The following is a 17,284-nucleotide window of genomic DNA, read 5'->3' on the forward strand; positions in this document are numbered from 1 at the left end:
CAGCCAATCCTGGTCTGACGTGGCCAAACGACGCCAGGTAAGTCAAGTAAACGTGCCACATCAGCCATCCGTGACTGGTTTGTGGGTATTTATACACCCACTATCTAACACGCATTTTCGCATATTTATATACCCAATGCTACCATATATTTTGTACTCTATCCTTAACACTTTTTTTACCGTTTGGGTATAATGCTAATTTAGTAATTTTCGTTACCGCAATTCAACGATTTCATACGTGGCATTCCCTGCTGCGAGTACGAAAGACGAAACGGACAGTTGAGAAGCTTAATTAGGAAGCGTTTATTTATTTTTTCTACCTGAATAGCATTTAGAGACATAAATCATGATAATATTTCCCTCGCTTTCTTGAATTTCAAAATTCGAAAAACGACTCACCCAACAACTTCCCTTCTTCCTTCCTTCAACGTTTCTCTGTTAAATCGGTGATTGTTAATTCCGAAAATCCAATAAACCAAATGGTACGCGGTTTTCTGAACCGAGAGTTGGGCACAATCACGAGATCAGTGGTGAGATTTCTTGATCAGACGGTGTGCAGAGCCATGGGATGTTTCTTGCGATGCCTTGGCGTCCGAAACGATCGTCCTCGCCCTCACCTCGTCTCTTCCTTTTCCAAATCCACCGTACGTTTTGCCTTTTCACTTTCTTTTTCCAGTTTTGTCGTTCCTGTGTTTGATTTCTCGGAAAATTCAGTTCAAGAAACATTTTCTTTCCCTGTCTTTTTATATTTTTCGTTTGGCTGGTTAGGAACGTGCAGTTTCTCGAGATCGATTATCATCTACCTTTGCTGATGATGGTAAGCATATCCATACAAAAATCTCTCTAGCTTATAAGTGGAGTTAATTAATTCCAATATTCCTTTTCTTTTCTGAAACTTAATTTTCGATTGTTTAAATTTGAATCATTATCTACTTTTGTTTTGGTTCTAAAAGAGAAAGGAAATTCTTCATCCAACGATTTGGAGTCTCCAGAAATTAGTAAAGGTCTCAAGGATGAGGTATGTTCTTTGAGCAATTTGATTTAGATAGGCTGTTTCGTATGTTCATTGCTAATTGAAATTCTAATTATTTAGCTTCCCGTAGGCGAAATTCCTCAAAGCTTGTGGCACAATACCAGAGACTCCGGTTGAAATTCGCAAAGCATCTCCAAAGTTTAAACAGTCCCCTCCTTGTGGTGGAGATCCCGAGACTTCTAAATTTCGTTCTTGGCTTCCAAACACATCTATTGACAAGTTTCAGTTGGATAAACAACCTGACCAGCCACCCACTCCGAATAAACTTTTCGAGGCATTGGAGAGGTCAGATTCTCTGGAGAATACTCCAAGCAGGTTATCAGTTTTAACTTCTGACCTTTAAAAATTTAATCAAGTAATCGGAACATGGAATTGGCTTCTCTTTGAACGTAGAATTATCTTGCGGATGATAGTATTCATTTTAAAATTTACTGAACTATTGCCGTCTGGGATTTTTGTTTTGTGTGAACTAGTGATACATCTTCACGGTAATTTTATGGTTGTCTGACAATTAGCTGCTGCTATTTCTTTTCTAGTTGTATATCGACTGCAGCAAACACAGGGATGCCCTCTATGTGTTTTACTGAAGGTAGTGAGGCGCTGACTGGTGATAAAACAGTCAAGATCGGTGCCTTTTCAAGTTCAGCTTACGGAAGGAACAAGTCTGTGCGGTTTGACTGTGAATCTGATGGTTCTTTTTCTAAATCTGAAAATCCTGAGAAGCTTGAAGTTCTAGGTTATCTAAGTGCATCAAAGTACTCGCCAAACCCAACCCCGTTAAAGCTTTCTGATGAAATGCAAACCCCAGGAACTGTTTTTCCCTCAAACATGAAACCTTGGCAAATGGGAAGACTCGTATCCGGTTTGAATATGTTCATTCGGTTTTAAATCCAGTTGGAAATGCCTCTCTGTTGAATGCAATGAAGGAAGAGCCATTTAGCTCCAAAGAGATGTTTGATGAGCTGAAAGAACCTCCTCAACGAACAGAAAGTGCCATCCCAAAGCTAGAAGTGGGAGTGAAACAAACTTCTCTCGTGAAAGATTCAGAGGATGAAGGAGGCTTGTCTTCTTGGCTGAAGCCAAAACAGAATGCCGTTGATGATCCTAATAAGAATCTTCATGTCACATTCAGCAAAACCCCGGGGGATAGACCCATCATTGGTTTGGTGGCTGCTCACTGGAAAGAGGATGAGTCTTCCCGCATCTCACCCAAATGGTGGGATGGCAATGGAATCCCAAATTCAACTACCAAATACAAGGAGGTAAATCTTTTTCCCTGGCTGCATTTACTTGCAGTATGGACATGCTTGATGGATCCTTGTCCTACTTGCAGGATCAGAAAGTGAGTTGGCATGCAATCCCATTTGAAGAGAGGCTAGAAAAGGCTTTGTCAGATGAGACTTTCATCCCTCAGAGGTATGTTCATTTTTTGCTTGCTAAATTCATTGCCTATGATCAGTATTTTATATTGCTGTATTTTGACGGACACCATTTAAGGTTCCAAGAATATTATCTCAAAACCTCTTGCAGCATGAAGCACAATTTAGCATAAATGTTATGCACTTGCAATACTTTCTGCAACTCAACTAATATCTGCTTTCTTTTGCTTTCTGTGTCCTAAATATCTTTGGGGGGCGAATTTATTTTCGTATCTATATACAAAAATGTAAAGGAAGTTCACATTGATTGACATGAACTATTGACATGAACTGGGTAAAACAATACATTTACTTTGCTTTGACTTCCTTTGACATGAAGTTGAACTTGAGATTGTCTTATTAACCGGTAATTATGTTTCAACATTACATCAAAACTAATTATGATTCCCGGTTTTAATAACAGGAAGCAGGTTGACAAACCACGGATATATCTTGATGAGGTTGATGAAAGGGACACAGCTCTGTCTCAGCTGCGACCTTCCTCACATTCCAAGTCAGTCGTTTCGTTCTGACCATAGCTTAATTGCTTTCCTTGAAATCTCAGGTTTACACATTTGACGGAACACAAATGTATTTCGAGTCCTTTAAACCTGAACCGATGGTACAAAATCAAGAACATCATGGCTGATTTGGCTTGGCTTTAGCCACTCAGTTCAGCTTTTTCATTGAAATCATGCCTTGTTTAATTGTAATCTCAGGCGGAATAAGATCTGCTTGAACTCAAATGATAAACAGTTTTTTTCTAGGGTTGTATTGCTTTATTAGAATTACTCTTACTTACTATCCATTAAATTTCTAATCCAAAGCCGATTTTTTTACTGATAATGATAAGTGAACGATTGCAAAACATGAAAAGAGAAACAAGAATACATCCATCTATGGGAACATTATATGCTAATACACCAAACCTTATACCTTAGATATATACAAGTGTACTGGCACAATAATTGTATAGTATAACTCGAGGACCTTCCGCTTCATCTCATATCTTCATTTGTTTCTCTTAATTTGCGTCTTTAGTAAATAAGCAGATTGTACTATGACTTTTCCAAATCAAATGAATTTGAAATTAAAACTCTAATAGAATTTAGATCACCACTCCCAAATTCTGAAATCTTTATTTTTCTCAATATATTTTCCATTGAGAACTTTACATAGAAGAAATTGACTTTTTTTTTTAACTTACTCAAAATATTCATAATATAAGCCAATAAAATATGTAAATTGGATTTAAAGGAAATTGTTTTACCCCTTGAGGTCTTCGGTTCGAACTAGGGGCGAATGCACTAAGCTCTCGTAGGGGTCATGCATCCCATTATTTGAGAAAAATGATTAAATTTAGTTCAATGTGTTAAGGGAAAAATATAAAAAATATTTTTTTGCATACCTATTAATTTTTAAAAAATAAAAATAAAATTTTATGTTGTAATCATCCATACTATTAAATTATTCAAATAAATATATTTTTATAAATAATTTTTAAGCATATAAAATAGAGAAAATAACTTCAGTGACCGAAAATGCCTTATAATATACGATTTTAACCAACTTTTTTTGGATTTGCGAAAATGACCAACAAATTCGCAACGCGATCTCAAATTCGTAACGTGAACTCCAATTTCGCAACATAAGTTCCAAAATCGCAACGCGGTCTTCCAAATTCGCAACACAAATAGGTAAATCCCAACACGAATATGTAAATCGCAACACAGAAGTCAAATTCACAACGCTAATTAACGATATAGGTAAACAATACTATCACAACCCGATTTTCATTTTCGCAACACGATTCTCCAAAATCGCAACGGGAATTTCATTTTCGCAACGCTAATTACCTATATCGGTAATTAGCGTTGCGAAATTTGAGTTACAAATTTGGAGAATTCGCGTTGCGATTTACATATTATCGTTGCGATTTACCTATTCGCATTGTGAATTACATATTATCGTTGCGATTTAACTATTCGCATTGTGATTTAACTATTCACATTGCGAATTTGACTTTCACGTCGCGAATTTTGTTTTCGCAACACGATTCTCCAAAATCGCAACACGAATTTCATTTTCGCAACGCTAATTACCTATATCGGTAATTGGCGTTGTGAATTTGGAGAATTCACGTTGCGATTTACCTATTCGCAACGCGATTCTCCAAAATCGCAATGCGAATTTCATTTTCGCAATGCTAATTACCTATATCGGTAATTAGCATTGCGAAATTCGAGTTGCAAATTTGGAGAATTCGAGTATCGATTTACATATTATCGTTGCGAATTTCGTTTTCGCAACGCTAATTACCTATATCGGTAATTAGCGTTGCGAAATTCGAGTTGCAAATTTGGAGAATTTGCGTTGTGATTTACATATTATCGTTGTGATTTACCTATTCGCGTTGTGAATTTGACTTTCGCGTTGCGATTTTGGAACCTGTGTTACGAAATTAGAGTTCGCGTTGCGAATTTATTGGTCATTTTCGCAAATCCAAAAAAAGTTGATTAAAATCATATATTATAAGGCATTTTCGGTCACTGAAGTTATTTTCTCTATAAAATAATATCAATCCTCATTAATGTTATTAGTGCTTTTATGAAAATGGCCTTTCAATTTAATGGAATGTGGGGTTTTTTGGCCCATTAGGGTAGGCGGTTCTTTTATTTAGCTCAATAGGACACCCCAAAATTTATTTTGGGATCTAAGACAATTTCTACAGTGCAGAGCAAACTCGTCACCTCGAGGTGATGTTCCATAGACATAATTTTTTATTTTGGCCCAAATATTTTAATATTTTCATTGAAATTTATCACCTCGAGGTTATGAGTCACATTAAAAAAATATTTTTTTTGAAGATTATTAAGTGTATTTTTTCTCCGAAAAATACATAGAACTCGTCATCTCGAGATGACGAGTTATTTATGTTTAAAATTTTATGTATGTTGTAGATTAAAAAAAAAATAGTCGTTCATTTTCTTAAATTTTAACTATAAATAGGAGTTGAGTTAGTTGATAGAGTTATAGGAGAAGTAAATATGGAATTGTGAGAAGAATATTTCAAGCAATTTTTGAAAGATCATCTTTGGTCAGATTACTCTTTAGATGATTCAGATTCAAGCTCGTCTTCAGATAGGGAGTAGGTGAAAGAATTAATAAAATCTATTCTTGATCAACATAAGGAGTTGAAGAGGGAGAAGGAGGAGAAGGAGAAGGAGAAGAACGAGGAGTTAGTAAGCCGATACAACAAACGACTAATCGAAAGGAATGAGGATAAGAAAAATAATGTAAAAATTGAGATGAAAAGATGTTTATTTTGTTGAAAAAATGTTTTTAAATAAATGAATGATTTTGACCTTAGTTAAGCGTTATTGTTTACAATTATATATGACACATATAAAAACTTCAAAATTATCATTAATATTTGTAAAATCGATACAAACACGATTACAAATGATTTATCAGCCTGCTCGAAATCGTGGTAGATGTCTACAATGCTTCATATTGTGGCCTTCACCTCTGTAGTGGACACACAGCTTTTGTAGACCTTGCTCTTTTTTAGGGTCATCCATATCAGTATGAATTTGAGTATATTCAGACCAACCCCTCAACTTCCTATGTAATTACGGATTGGGTAACCATTCTTCAAAGACAATAGGTGGTCAACATGCATCGTTCGAGAGGTACTTGAACTCGCAATTGTATATGTAGTATACAAACTTTAACAATTATCAACGTAAATGTATGGGTTTACATTCACATGCATACATGCAGTAAATGCGTGATGGCATCACGGCGATCGGACCACCGAAGGGAGCACATGCGACCTTGTTGCGGGATAAGTCAATGTTCTTCCATCTCATAGGGTAGAGGTCGGGCTTACGGTAGTACCGGTTGTAGAGTAGCTGCCATTCTGCAGCTACCGAAACATTAGCCATTTGAGTATTGTGAGAAATTACGAGAAAAATTGGAGAATTATTATAAATAGAGAAGCCATGAGAGTATGCTGTGAGACCGGGGATGGCAGCTATCTGGTAATTTGGTTTTCTTTTTCGTGTTTCTCTGAACTGCGTGTATCGAAAATAATTAATCCGATTAAATTCTTATGTTTATTTGAAGCTGAATTTGAATTAGATATTCTCCCTGATCATTAGTATAATTTTATCAATGAAAAAATGGGAAAATGTTAATTTCTTTTTCAATAATAACAATTGAATTTTATTATCATAAATAAGAGAAAAAAATGTAAACTCCAACGCATCCAAAAATAAGGATTATAATTGTCCATAAAATTATGAGAAAATAAAAATATTAAATTCAACAACACAACGAAAAATCGAAGCATTTCCTTGATAACGACGGCCAACACTAAAAACAAAGCAAAAAACATTTAAAGAATTTTGTAACCTTCATAAAAATTAATCGTCTTTTTCGAACAAAACGTTTTACTGGAGGGAGTGCTGAGTGAACCAAACTATTTAATAATATTTGATTACAGACAAAAAAAAATCAAAAAATATGTTATAAAGATTTTTGTGCGAGTACCAAAACGACCATTAAAAGGTATGCGAAAAAACATTAAAAGTCATAACGATCAAACCACAAGAACAGAAAAAATATGAATATAAAAAGATATGTCATAATGACATAAATTCTTATTTAAAATTAAAAAAGAAACTCAAGAAAAAAAATACATAATATAAAAGATAAGAAAACTAATACTAAATTGATGTCCTATCAACAAAGTAAAAATAAAATAAAGGAGAAAAGGTTATATAAGAATATTGGGAGAAAAATTAATTAGAAAAGAGGGGAAAAAGAATGGGCCGTATGAATTTGGTGTTGAACACTTGGGCTTCAAAGCCTCACCTTAAGAGTACCCCAATTCAGTTATACTTAGGGATGGGTATGGGTCGGGTTTCGGCCAATCCGACCCGAAAATTTTATATCCTTCACCCGACCCAACCCAACCCAAACCGAAAAATATATACCCTCCACTCGACGAGAATCCGACCCGATTTTTTGAGAGAAAATACGAACCCGACCTGAAATAATAAAAAAAATATTATTTTTATTCAATAGAAACAATGACTTAATTGAAAAAAATAATATATAGAGGGGTGTTATTGTAATTATTCATAAATATATAAGATAAAATTATATTTTTTTACGGGTCGGATCGGGTATTTTTCACTCTAAACCTGAATCCAACCCGACTCGAACATCACCCTAGTTATACTTTTGACAATTAGCACACATTTTGATATTTTAAATCATTTTTTCACTTTAAATCAATTTTAAATATTTATATTTTATAAGTATTTTTAAAATTACAAGAATAATAAAGAAAACAATTGCTACATTTTGTTAGGAAAAGATGTCTTATAATCAAGTTAATATTGTTTACTTATTTGATCTAAATATAAAATTTAATTAAAAGCAAATAAAATATTTTTAAATTCAAATGACTCATTTGTGGGTATAGTATTGATTAATTTTCATTAACTGCTTATGAATTACAACCCTAATGCACTTGAGTATGCTTCGAAGACAAATCGTCAAATGGAGGAAGGAGGAGAATCATTGAATAAATGAACAAATCTACTAATTTTAGAATTAACAACTTTAATTATGTGTTGGATTTATGAGTACTGTGCTAAAACTTTCTAAATCTTCAAGTGATATAATTTTCTTCCAATTTCATGATTATGGGGTGGCTGTTGAATCACATGTGAGATACCTACAACTCTTGGAAAATGGTTATCATTCGACCTAATAGGATTGTTTAAAAAGATCAGGTTCGGGTCAAGTTAAATTTTTATAATAGTTGAGATCGGGTCGGATTCAATTTGTGTTTAGAATGAATAAAATTCGACTTGATTCGATATAATAATATAATTTTTTGGCGACCACTTTTCTCAGTGTCTGTCAAAAATAATAAATCACTCCATCCACCCCCTACAATCTTTATTATTAATATCCGTCGATAGATCACCTACTGGACACCTTCTAAATTAGTGGTCTCACATGCTAAGTTAAGAGAAAACATGGGAGATCCTTATCGCCGTCTTAAAGGCCAAATTACTGTACATCTAGCAATTCTGCTTCTGATGCTGATGCTGATGATTCCGTGGTGCACAAGCCATTATGCTTTAGATTCACCGGAGAAGAGTAACAACCTCGGCTTCTTCCACTGCAACGGCTCGTCCGCCGCTGAATGCTTTAGCCTGGGATTCAACTAGTTGGTGGAGTCGGAAACAAGAAGAATGCTGCAGCAAGGTGGTGGACGGCCGTCGAGCAACACCCTTAAGCCCAATGCTGCTTGTAATAGTGATAAGTTCGGCTACTTATGCACTCCACCGAGAAATAAAGATGTTAAAAGATCTGAAAATTGTCGAGGTAGTACGTTCAATCGTGGCTGCTACCAAATACACAAATGAGTAGTCGATTTACCAGTATTCACCTGTTTCCTTTTCTCTTTTCATTGAGTCCTGGGTTGTTTAAGTTAGATCTTTGATGTTTAATCGTGATAACATATCATTGGCTCAATAAACCCAAAGCGGATATTGTGTAGGACTGTTTAAGCCAAATTCTGCTGTTTGAGGCAGCTGTTTATGGTGTAGGTTAATATTGAAGATTATAGATGCAATTTATCTAAACATACATGAAACTACCTTGAAATCTATTGGATCTTTCTAAAATGGACTTGGCATTACTCTCGAGATTCCTCATCAACAAGCTTGCATGTTTCGATCATCGTCCTTGGGGATCTCTAATCTCGGAAAACACTGCCTTGGTCGTGTTTTTATCAGAATCTTCTGTCATAAAACTTTGTTCATCACTTGTTGTCAAATTGAAAGTACTAATGCTCTTGGAATTCATGACATGATCGCCAATGCTACTGAACACTTCCTCACTGTCATCTTCCATTTCGTAGCCTGTAAAAGGGGTCTCGGCAACGATGCCGGCACCGGCATTTGCCATATGCCCCTCCTCCTCCTCGGCAAGTTCTTGCAATTGCAGTGCGAACTGTAGGCCCCATACCACAGCATCCATCGATGGCCTCTCTGTTCCTTCATCATCCAAGCAATTCATTACCACTTCAGTGAACTTTTTCAAACACTCGGGCACAATCTTACCTTTCAAAAATGGATCGATGATTTTGTCTAGTGTTCCATTTTGACGGCATTGTTGGAACCATGGTGCTAAGCTTATCTGAGCCTTCTCGGCCGACCGGATGAGTGGTGGCCTAGCACATAATATTTCACAAAGGACCACTCCGAATGAATAAACATCGGATTTTTCAGTTAGTTGTCCTCGACGGGAATACTCGGGATCCAAATAACCTAAGCTGCCTTTAACAACCGTGCTGACATGGGTTTGGGACATGTTCGTGGGGCCAATTCTAGACAACCCGAAATCCGAAACCTTAGCCACCCATTTCTCATCCAACAGGATATTTGTTGTCTTGACATCTCGATGAATGATTGGGTGTTTAGCACCTGAGTGAAGATACTGCAACCCGATTGCGGCACCAAGACAAATCTCTAGCCTTTGTTTCCATGGAAGTGGAGGGTTGTCGGAGTTGTAAAGATGATTACGAAGTGTCCCACGGGACATGTAATCGTATACGAGGATCATCTCGCCGCCATCATTGCAGTAGCCTATCAATGATACCAAATGAACGTGTCGTAGCTGGGAAAGCATCTCGATCTCGGTCCTGAATTCATGAGCACCTTGTTGAGACCCCGGGTTCAACCGCTTGATTGCAACTTGGGTGGAACCACCATCGATGAATCCTTTGTACACGTTGCCGAAGCCTCCGAAACCGACAATGAAAACATCGTCGAAGTTGTTGGTTGCTCCTTTGATCTCAGCCAGTGAAAAACAGCGACAAAGATCAGAAGGCAGAGATGAGCCACATGACTCGGGTGGCTTGGATGATTTCATTGTAGAGGAAACCTGACTCGACTGTAGAATACCCTTATTGGAACCGGCATCTTTCAGTCTCATCTTTCGACGGAAAAAGAAGAAACAAAGAAGAGACAGAACAACGAAGCCCGATATTACGCCCCCCACAATGTCGAATACTGGTTTCTTATCGTCATTGGATTTGGTCGAGGTCGGTGGTGAATTTGTTAGTTGAATTATCCTGATTGGATCAGGATTGGGTCCTGCTAAATCAAAACCGTTGCTCAATTTGAAGATTTCTACCCCATTCAATATTGCATCAGAATAAAGAGTTCTCCAAGCTGGCGAAGGATACAAAACAATAGAGAGATTTTGCTGCTTTTGATTTCCTTTTCTTCCTATTGGAACAACATAATCCCGATATATTGGAACCCCGTTTCCACCACTCCAAGCTATAACATCTGCTTGAGTTTCTGCAGTTAAATTAGCCAAGAAAATCTTGAAGTCTCTATCGCTTAGTTTCGTTACCTCTCTCTGGAACTCGCAAAAATGTAACCTTGCTAAGTAATTGAACCCAGAATCAACCGGAAACTCCCATGTCAGGTTATAGATCTCATTCTCGTTCTTGTTCGTCCCCATGGATCTTGCAGTCAGATAAACTTTCCTTGGAGCAGAGAACGATGGTATACTGCTGAAGGTGAGATTAACACTGGTATTAACAGGAAGAGCACTTGGTTTCGCTATTGTCAAATAGACTTCGTCATTTAACCAGGTCCTGAACATCCCAGTGTCGTCGTTCGGCGAGATGAAGCTCCCGCCGACGTTGATTCGATACATCAGCTCAACTGCGGTGTAGTTTTCTACGTGGTACAAGCTTCCCTGGTCCTGGCCTAGAAAAGGTACTCCATCTTCATAACCGACTGCTCCATAATATAGATTGGGTGGCATGGAAACAACTTCGATACCATTGATGAAGGCATAAGAAGCAGCGATATCAGGACTTGGGATGAAAGTTAAGTTTAACCGCCGACCTTCATCAACGTGTACACAATATTCTTTGACGAGTGGATGTTCACCTGGAGCATGAAGCACGGCACTGAAATTCCGAAGAAGGGTAAACTGACCAGCTTTAACAGAGAAGAAAGCTTTATTAGAAGGGTCTCCAAAGCCTGAATATGAAGTTGGATAGAAGTAGAAGCGAATGAATTTTGGCCCTGTGGTGAGGGGAATTGAGTAGGTGAACTCTGAATAAGATACACGAGCTGTAGTGTAAGGGACCGTATCAACTGATGAGGGCGATTGAGATGGAATCGCCAGTGACTTGTTCTTATTGTTCGGTTGCTCTATGAGGCTGAATTTCCCACTGCCATCTCCGAACCAAGGACGTTGATCCAGAGATGTGCCACCCTCGGAAGAACCACAATCAATCGTGATGGTTTCTACAGGGTCGTAAGGGGTAACCGGGGCATCCCCTGTAACTGGAACGACAAGGTATTGGATGAAGAAGAAGAGAAATAAGAGGTTTTGAAGGGAAAAAAAACTTGTTTTGCTCCAATTCTCCATTGCAAGGGAAAAGCAGATAACCAGAGAAAGATGCATATGAATAAAGATTGAAAATTAATACTCTTTCCCTTGTTCCACGTTCGAATTTTCATGCAACACTCTCTCTTTCACTTGTTCCACATTTCCACATTTGTTTTCTATATACAAATTGTAAATTGATTTGATAACCATTTGGAAGTATCTTTGTTATGCTACTATCATCACCCTATTGCGTATCGATCATGGAGGACTAGCCGGTGATGTACCTTTCGGCCCGACTTCGTTGGTGCTATTGTCCAAATAATAAGATGCCGCGAGAGATTTCTTCTGGAGCATTTCTACATTTTTATTCGTGTGAGAATGGGACATTTTATTTTATTTAACAGAAATTGAATCCCATTGACAAGTCAATGTATGTGATAACTATTTGGACTCCCACTACTTAATTATTACTAGTCAACTACCGTGTTTTTTGGTCAATCAAATCATTCATATACGATATTCATGTGTAAATAAATAAAATAAGGATAAAGTATATAAATGATCTCTTAATTATAAGATATTGTTTTATGAAATGACTATCCAGTTTAGTTGGTAAAGCACAAGGTTCTTAATCTTGAGGTCGTGGGATCGAGTCCCACGGAGGGCATTTCATAATTCGGAGGTCTCCTACGAAAGCTGCTCTCAACCTGGTGTTGGAGGCAGCCTACTATCTTACCTCCCCTTACTCCATACATATGGGAAAAAATGGACAACCAACCATTTAATTATAAGATATTATTTTGTTGAGTATCATGATTATCAAAAGTTATAAAATGATTACTGAAGATAAGGTTTTGCTTTGTTGAGTTCATCGCCTATTAAAAAGTTATAAAATAGTCACATAACTATTCATGTGTTCTAAAATTGTCATTTTCTATTAAAAACAATAATCATCTAAGCTGGACGTTAACATATTGCCTAGGATATAATACTCTTTTGAGATTTTGAGATCGCATTTTGTCATATTCAATCAACTGGTTAACGTCCAACTCAAATCACTCTTACTTACTATCCATAAAATTTCTAATCCAAAGCCGATTTTGTTATTGATAATGATAAGTGAACGATTGCAAAACATGAAAAGAGAAACAAGAATACATCCATCTATGGGAACATTATATGCTAATACACCAAACCTTATACGTTAGATATATATAAGTGTACTGGCACAATAATTTTATAGTATAACTCGAGGACCTTCCGCTTCATCTCATATCTTCATTTATTTCTCTTAATTTGCGTCTTTAGTAAATAAGCAGATTGTACTATGAATTTTCAAAATCAAATGAATTTGAAATTCAAACTTTAATAGACAGGGCCGAAGCTAGGACGTTGGAAGCCATGTGCAAATTTTTAAAAAGATGTCATTTTTCGTAAAGTGAGTTCAACAAAAAAAAAAAGAGATAAGCTTTACAGCTGTAACATAGTACTAATTATTGATATTTCTCATATCTTCCTTCGAACAAAGCTTTTTGGGCTCCTTTTTGATAGTTTAATCATCTACGGTAATACCAATAACCTCATTGTAAACTTTTTAAGGCTCTTGGTATTTCGGGACCATATTCCGTCGCGCACATTGCACATGCCTAGCCCCGCCTCTGTTAATAGAATTTAGATCACCTCTCCTAAATTCTGAAATCTTTATTTTTCTCAATATATTTTCCTTTGAGAACTTTACATGGAAGAAATAAACTTTTTTTTAGCTTACTCAAAATATTCATAATATAAGCCAATAAAATATGTAAATTGGATTTAAAGGAAATTGATTTACCCTTTAAGGTCTTCGGTCGAACTAGAGGAGAATGCACTAAGCCTCTATAAAGGTCAAGTGTATCCCCATTATTTGAGAAAAATGGTTAAATTTAGTTCAATGTGTAAAGGGAAAAATAATTTTTTTTGCATACCTATTAATTTTTAAAAAAGAAAATTAAAATTTTGGATTCCATTTTTAAATTTTAAATCTGCCGCTGGTTCGAACAATTATATCTATAGTGTGTTGTCAATGACTAAAACCAATTATGAACATATACTATGTTGTAATCATCCATACTATTAAAAAAATTCAAATAAATATATTTTTATAAGTAATTTTTAAGTATATAAAATAATATCAATACTCATTAATGGTATTAGTGCTTTTATGAAAATGGGCTTTCAATTTAATGAAATATGGTTTTTTTGGGCCATTAGGGTAGACCGTTTTTTATTTAGCTCAATAGGCACCCCAAAATTTATTTTGGGATCTAAGATAATTTTTACAGTGCAGGGCAAACTCGTCACCTCGATGTGACAAGTTCCAAGGACATAATTTTTTATTTTGGCCCAAATTTTTTAATATTTTCATTGGAATTCGTCACCTCGAGGTGATGAGTCTCATTAAATTTTTTTTTTGAAGATTATTAAGTGTATTTTTTCTTAAAAACAACGTGGAACTCATCACCTCGATATTTATTTTGTTGAAAAAATATTTTAAATAAATGTATGATTTTGATCTTAGTTAAGCGTTATTGTTTGCAATTATATATGAAACGTATAAAAACTTAAAAATTATCATTGATATTTGTAAAATCGATACAAATGAGATTACAAAGTATTTATCAGCCTACTCGATATCTTGGGAGATGTGGATAATGCTTCATATTGTGGCCTTCACCTCTGTAGTGACCACATAGCTTCTGCAGACCTTGCTCTCTTTGAAGGTCATCCATATCAGTATGAATTCAAGTAGATTCAGACCAACCCCTCAACTTCCTACGTAATTACGGATTGAGCAATCATTCTTCAGTTACAGTAGGTGGTCAACATCAGAGGCGAGGATAGGCATAGGTAATGTGCGCGACGGAACAGATCCCCGGAATAGCAAGGGCCCCAAAAAGTTCACAATGAGGTTATTGGTATTACCGTAGATGATTAAACTATAAAAAAGGAGCCCAAAAAACTTTGTTCGAAGGAAGATATGGGAAATATCAATAATTAATATTATGCTACAGCTGTAAAGTTTATCTCATTTTTTTTTGTCTAACTCACTTTACGAAAAAGGGTCTCTTTTTAAGAATTTACACAAGGCTTCTAATGTCCTAGCCCAGACCCTGGTCAACATGCATCGTTCGAGAGGTACTTGAACTCGCAATTATACATGTTGCGCATAGTATACAAACTATAACAATTATCAGCGTAAATATATGGGTTTACATTCACATGTATAAATGCAACAACTGCGTGAGCGTATCACAGCGATCGGACCACCGAAGGGAGCACAGGCGACCTTGTTGCGGGATAAGTCAATGTTCTTTCATCTCATAGGGTAAAACTTGGGGTAGTAGCGGTTGTAGAGTAGCTTCCATTCTGCAGCTACCGAAACATTAGCCATTTGTGTATTGTGAGAAATTACGATAAAAATTGGAGAATTATTATAAATAGAGAAGCCATGAGAGTATGTTGTGAGACCGGGGATGGCAGCTATCTGGTAATTTGGTTTTCTTTTTTGTGTTTCTCTGAACTGCGTGTATCGAAAATAATTAATCCGATTAAATTATTATGTTTATTTGAAGCTGAATTTGAATTATATATTCTCCCTGATCATTAGTATAATTTTTTATCAATGAAAAAATGGGAAAATGTTAATTTCTTTTTTAATAATAACAATTGAATTTTATTATCATAAATAAGAGAAAAAATTTAAACTACAACCCATCCAAAAATAAGGATAATAATTGCCAAAAAAAAGTATAAGAAAATAAAAACATTAAATTCAACAACACGAAGAAAAATCGAAGCACTTCCTTGATAATGACGGCTAACATTTAAAGAACAAATCAAAAAACATTTAAAGAATTTAGTAACATCCATAAAAAATATTATCTTTTTCGAACAAAGCATTTTACTGAAGGGAGTGCTGAACGAACCAAACTGTTTTATAATATTTGATTGAAGACAAACAAATCAAAAAAGAAGTTACATAGATTTTTGTTCGAGCACCAAAACGAGCATAAAAATGTATGCGAAAAACAGATTAAAAGCCATAAGGATCATGTCACAAGAGCATAAAAAATATGAGTATAGAAAAACGTGTCATAATGACAGAGATCCTTATTTAAAATTTAAAAAAAAACTCAAGAAAAGAAAAGAAAATACATAATATAAAAAAAAGAAAATGAATAAAGTAAAAATAAAAGACGAGAGAAAGGTTATACAAGACTATTGGGATAAAATTTAATTAGAAAAGGGGGAAAAAAAGAAAGAAAAAGGAAAATGTTAGACAAATAAAGATTTAATATTTTTGATTAATTAATATTACTTAATTGTATAGTTTAATTGCAGGGGATAATCTTTCCATAACAACCATTCTAGCCCAAAGCTTCATTCTCTTGGACGAGACAATGGGCCGTATGAATTTGGTGTTGAACACTTGGGCTTAAGAGTATCCCAATTCAGTTATACTTTTGTCAATTAGTACAAATTTTGATATTTTAAATCATTTTTTCACTTTAAATCAATTTTAAATATATTGTATCGACTATTATTTGTATTTTATAAGTATTTTTAAAATTACAAGAATACTAAAGAAAACAATTGCTACATTTTGTTAGAAAAAATGCCTTATAGTCAAGTTAATATTATTTACTTATTTGATCTAAATATAAACTTTAATTAAAAAACAAATAAAATATTATTAAATTCAAACGACTCATTTGTGTCATAGTATTAATTATTTTTCATTAAATGATTATGAATTACAACCCTAATGCACTTGATTATGCTTCGAAGACAAATCGTCAAATGGAGAATCATTGGATAAATGAACAAATCTACTAATTTTAGAATCAACAACTTTAATTATGTGTTGGGTTTATGAGTACTGTGCTAAAACTTTCTAAATCTTCAAGTGATATAATTTTCTTCCAATTTCATGATTATGGGTTGGCTGTTGAATCACATGTGAGATCCCTACAACTCTTGGTAAATGGTTATCATTCGACCTAATAGGATTGTTTAAAAAGATCAGGTTCGGGTCATGTTAAATTTTTATAATAGTTGAGATCGGATCGGATTCAGTTTGTGTTTAGAATGAATAATATTCGACTTGATTCGATATAATAATATAATTTTTTATATATTTAGGGATAATTACTATAATATCTTTCTATCTATTTCTTTTTTCAATTAAGTCCATATCTTGCCAAACAAAAATAATAATTTGTTTTATATTTGTGTCGAGTAGGGTCAGGTTGGATGCGTGTTCCTATATCAAAATTTGAGTCGAGTTTCGGATCTAATGCAACCTCCTTAAACACATGTTGAATTGGGATAATAAAGTGGAGATAATATG

General features: G+C 35.1%; 1 protein-coding gene and 1 pseudogene across 1 annotated transcript; one reads left to right on the plus strand and one right to left on the minus strand.

The window, feature by feature from the left end:
* Positions 1-466: 466 nt before the first annotated feature.
* On the plus strand, positions 467-3,166 carry LOC120153188 (annotated as a pseudogene).
* Positions 3,167-9,080: 5,914 nt separating this feature from the next.
* On the minus strand, positions 9,081-12,013 carry LOC120153296 (receptor-like protein kinase FERONIA). Its single transcript, XM_039165285.1, has one exon. It carries the CDS (start codon positions 11,968-11,970, stop codon positions 9,214-9,216), a length of 2,757 nt encoding a protein of 918 aa, XP_039021216.1. The 5' UTR covers positions 11,971-12,013; the 3' UTR covers positions 9,081-9,213.
* Between the last annotated feature and the right edge of the window lie 5,271 nt (positions 12,014-17,284).

This window comes from Hibiscus syriacus, unplaced genomic scaffold (assembly GCF_006381635.1).
Source record: "Hibiscus syriacus cultivar Baekdansim isolate YM2019G1 unplaced genomic scaffold, ASM638163v2 tig00111099_pilon, whole genome shotgun sequence".
NCBI lineage: Eukaryota > Viridiplantae > Streptophyta > Magnoliopsida > Malvales > Malvaceae > Hibiscus > Hibiscus syriacus.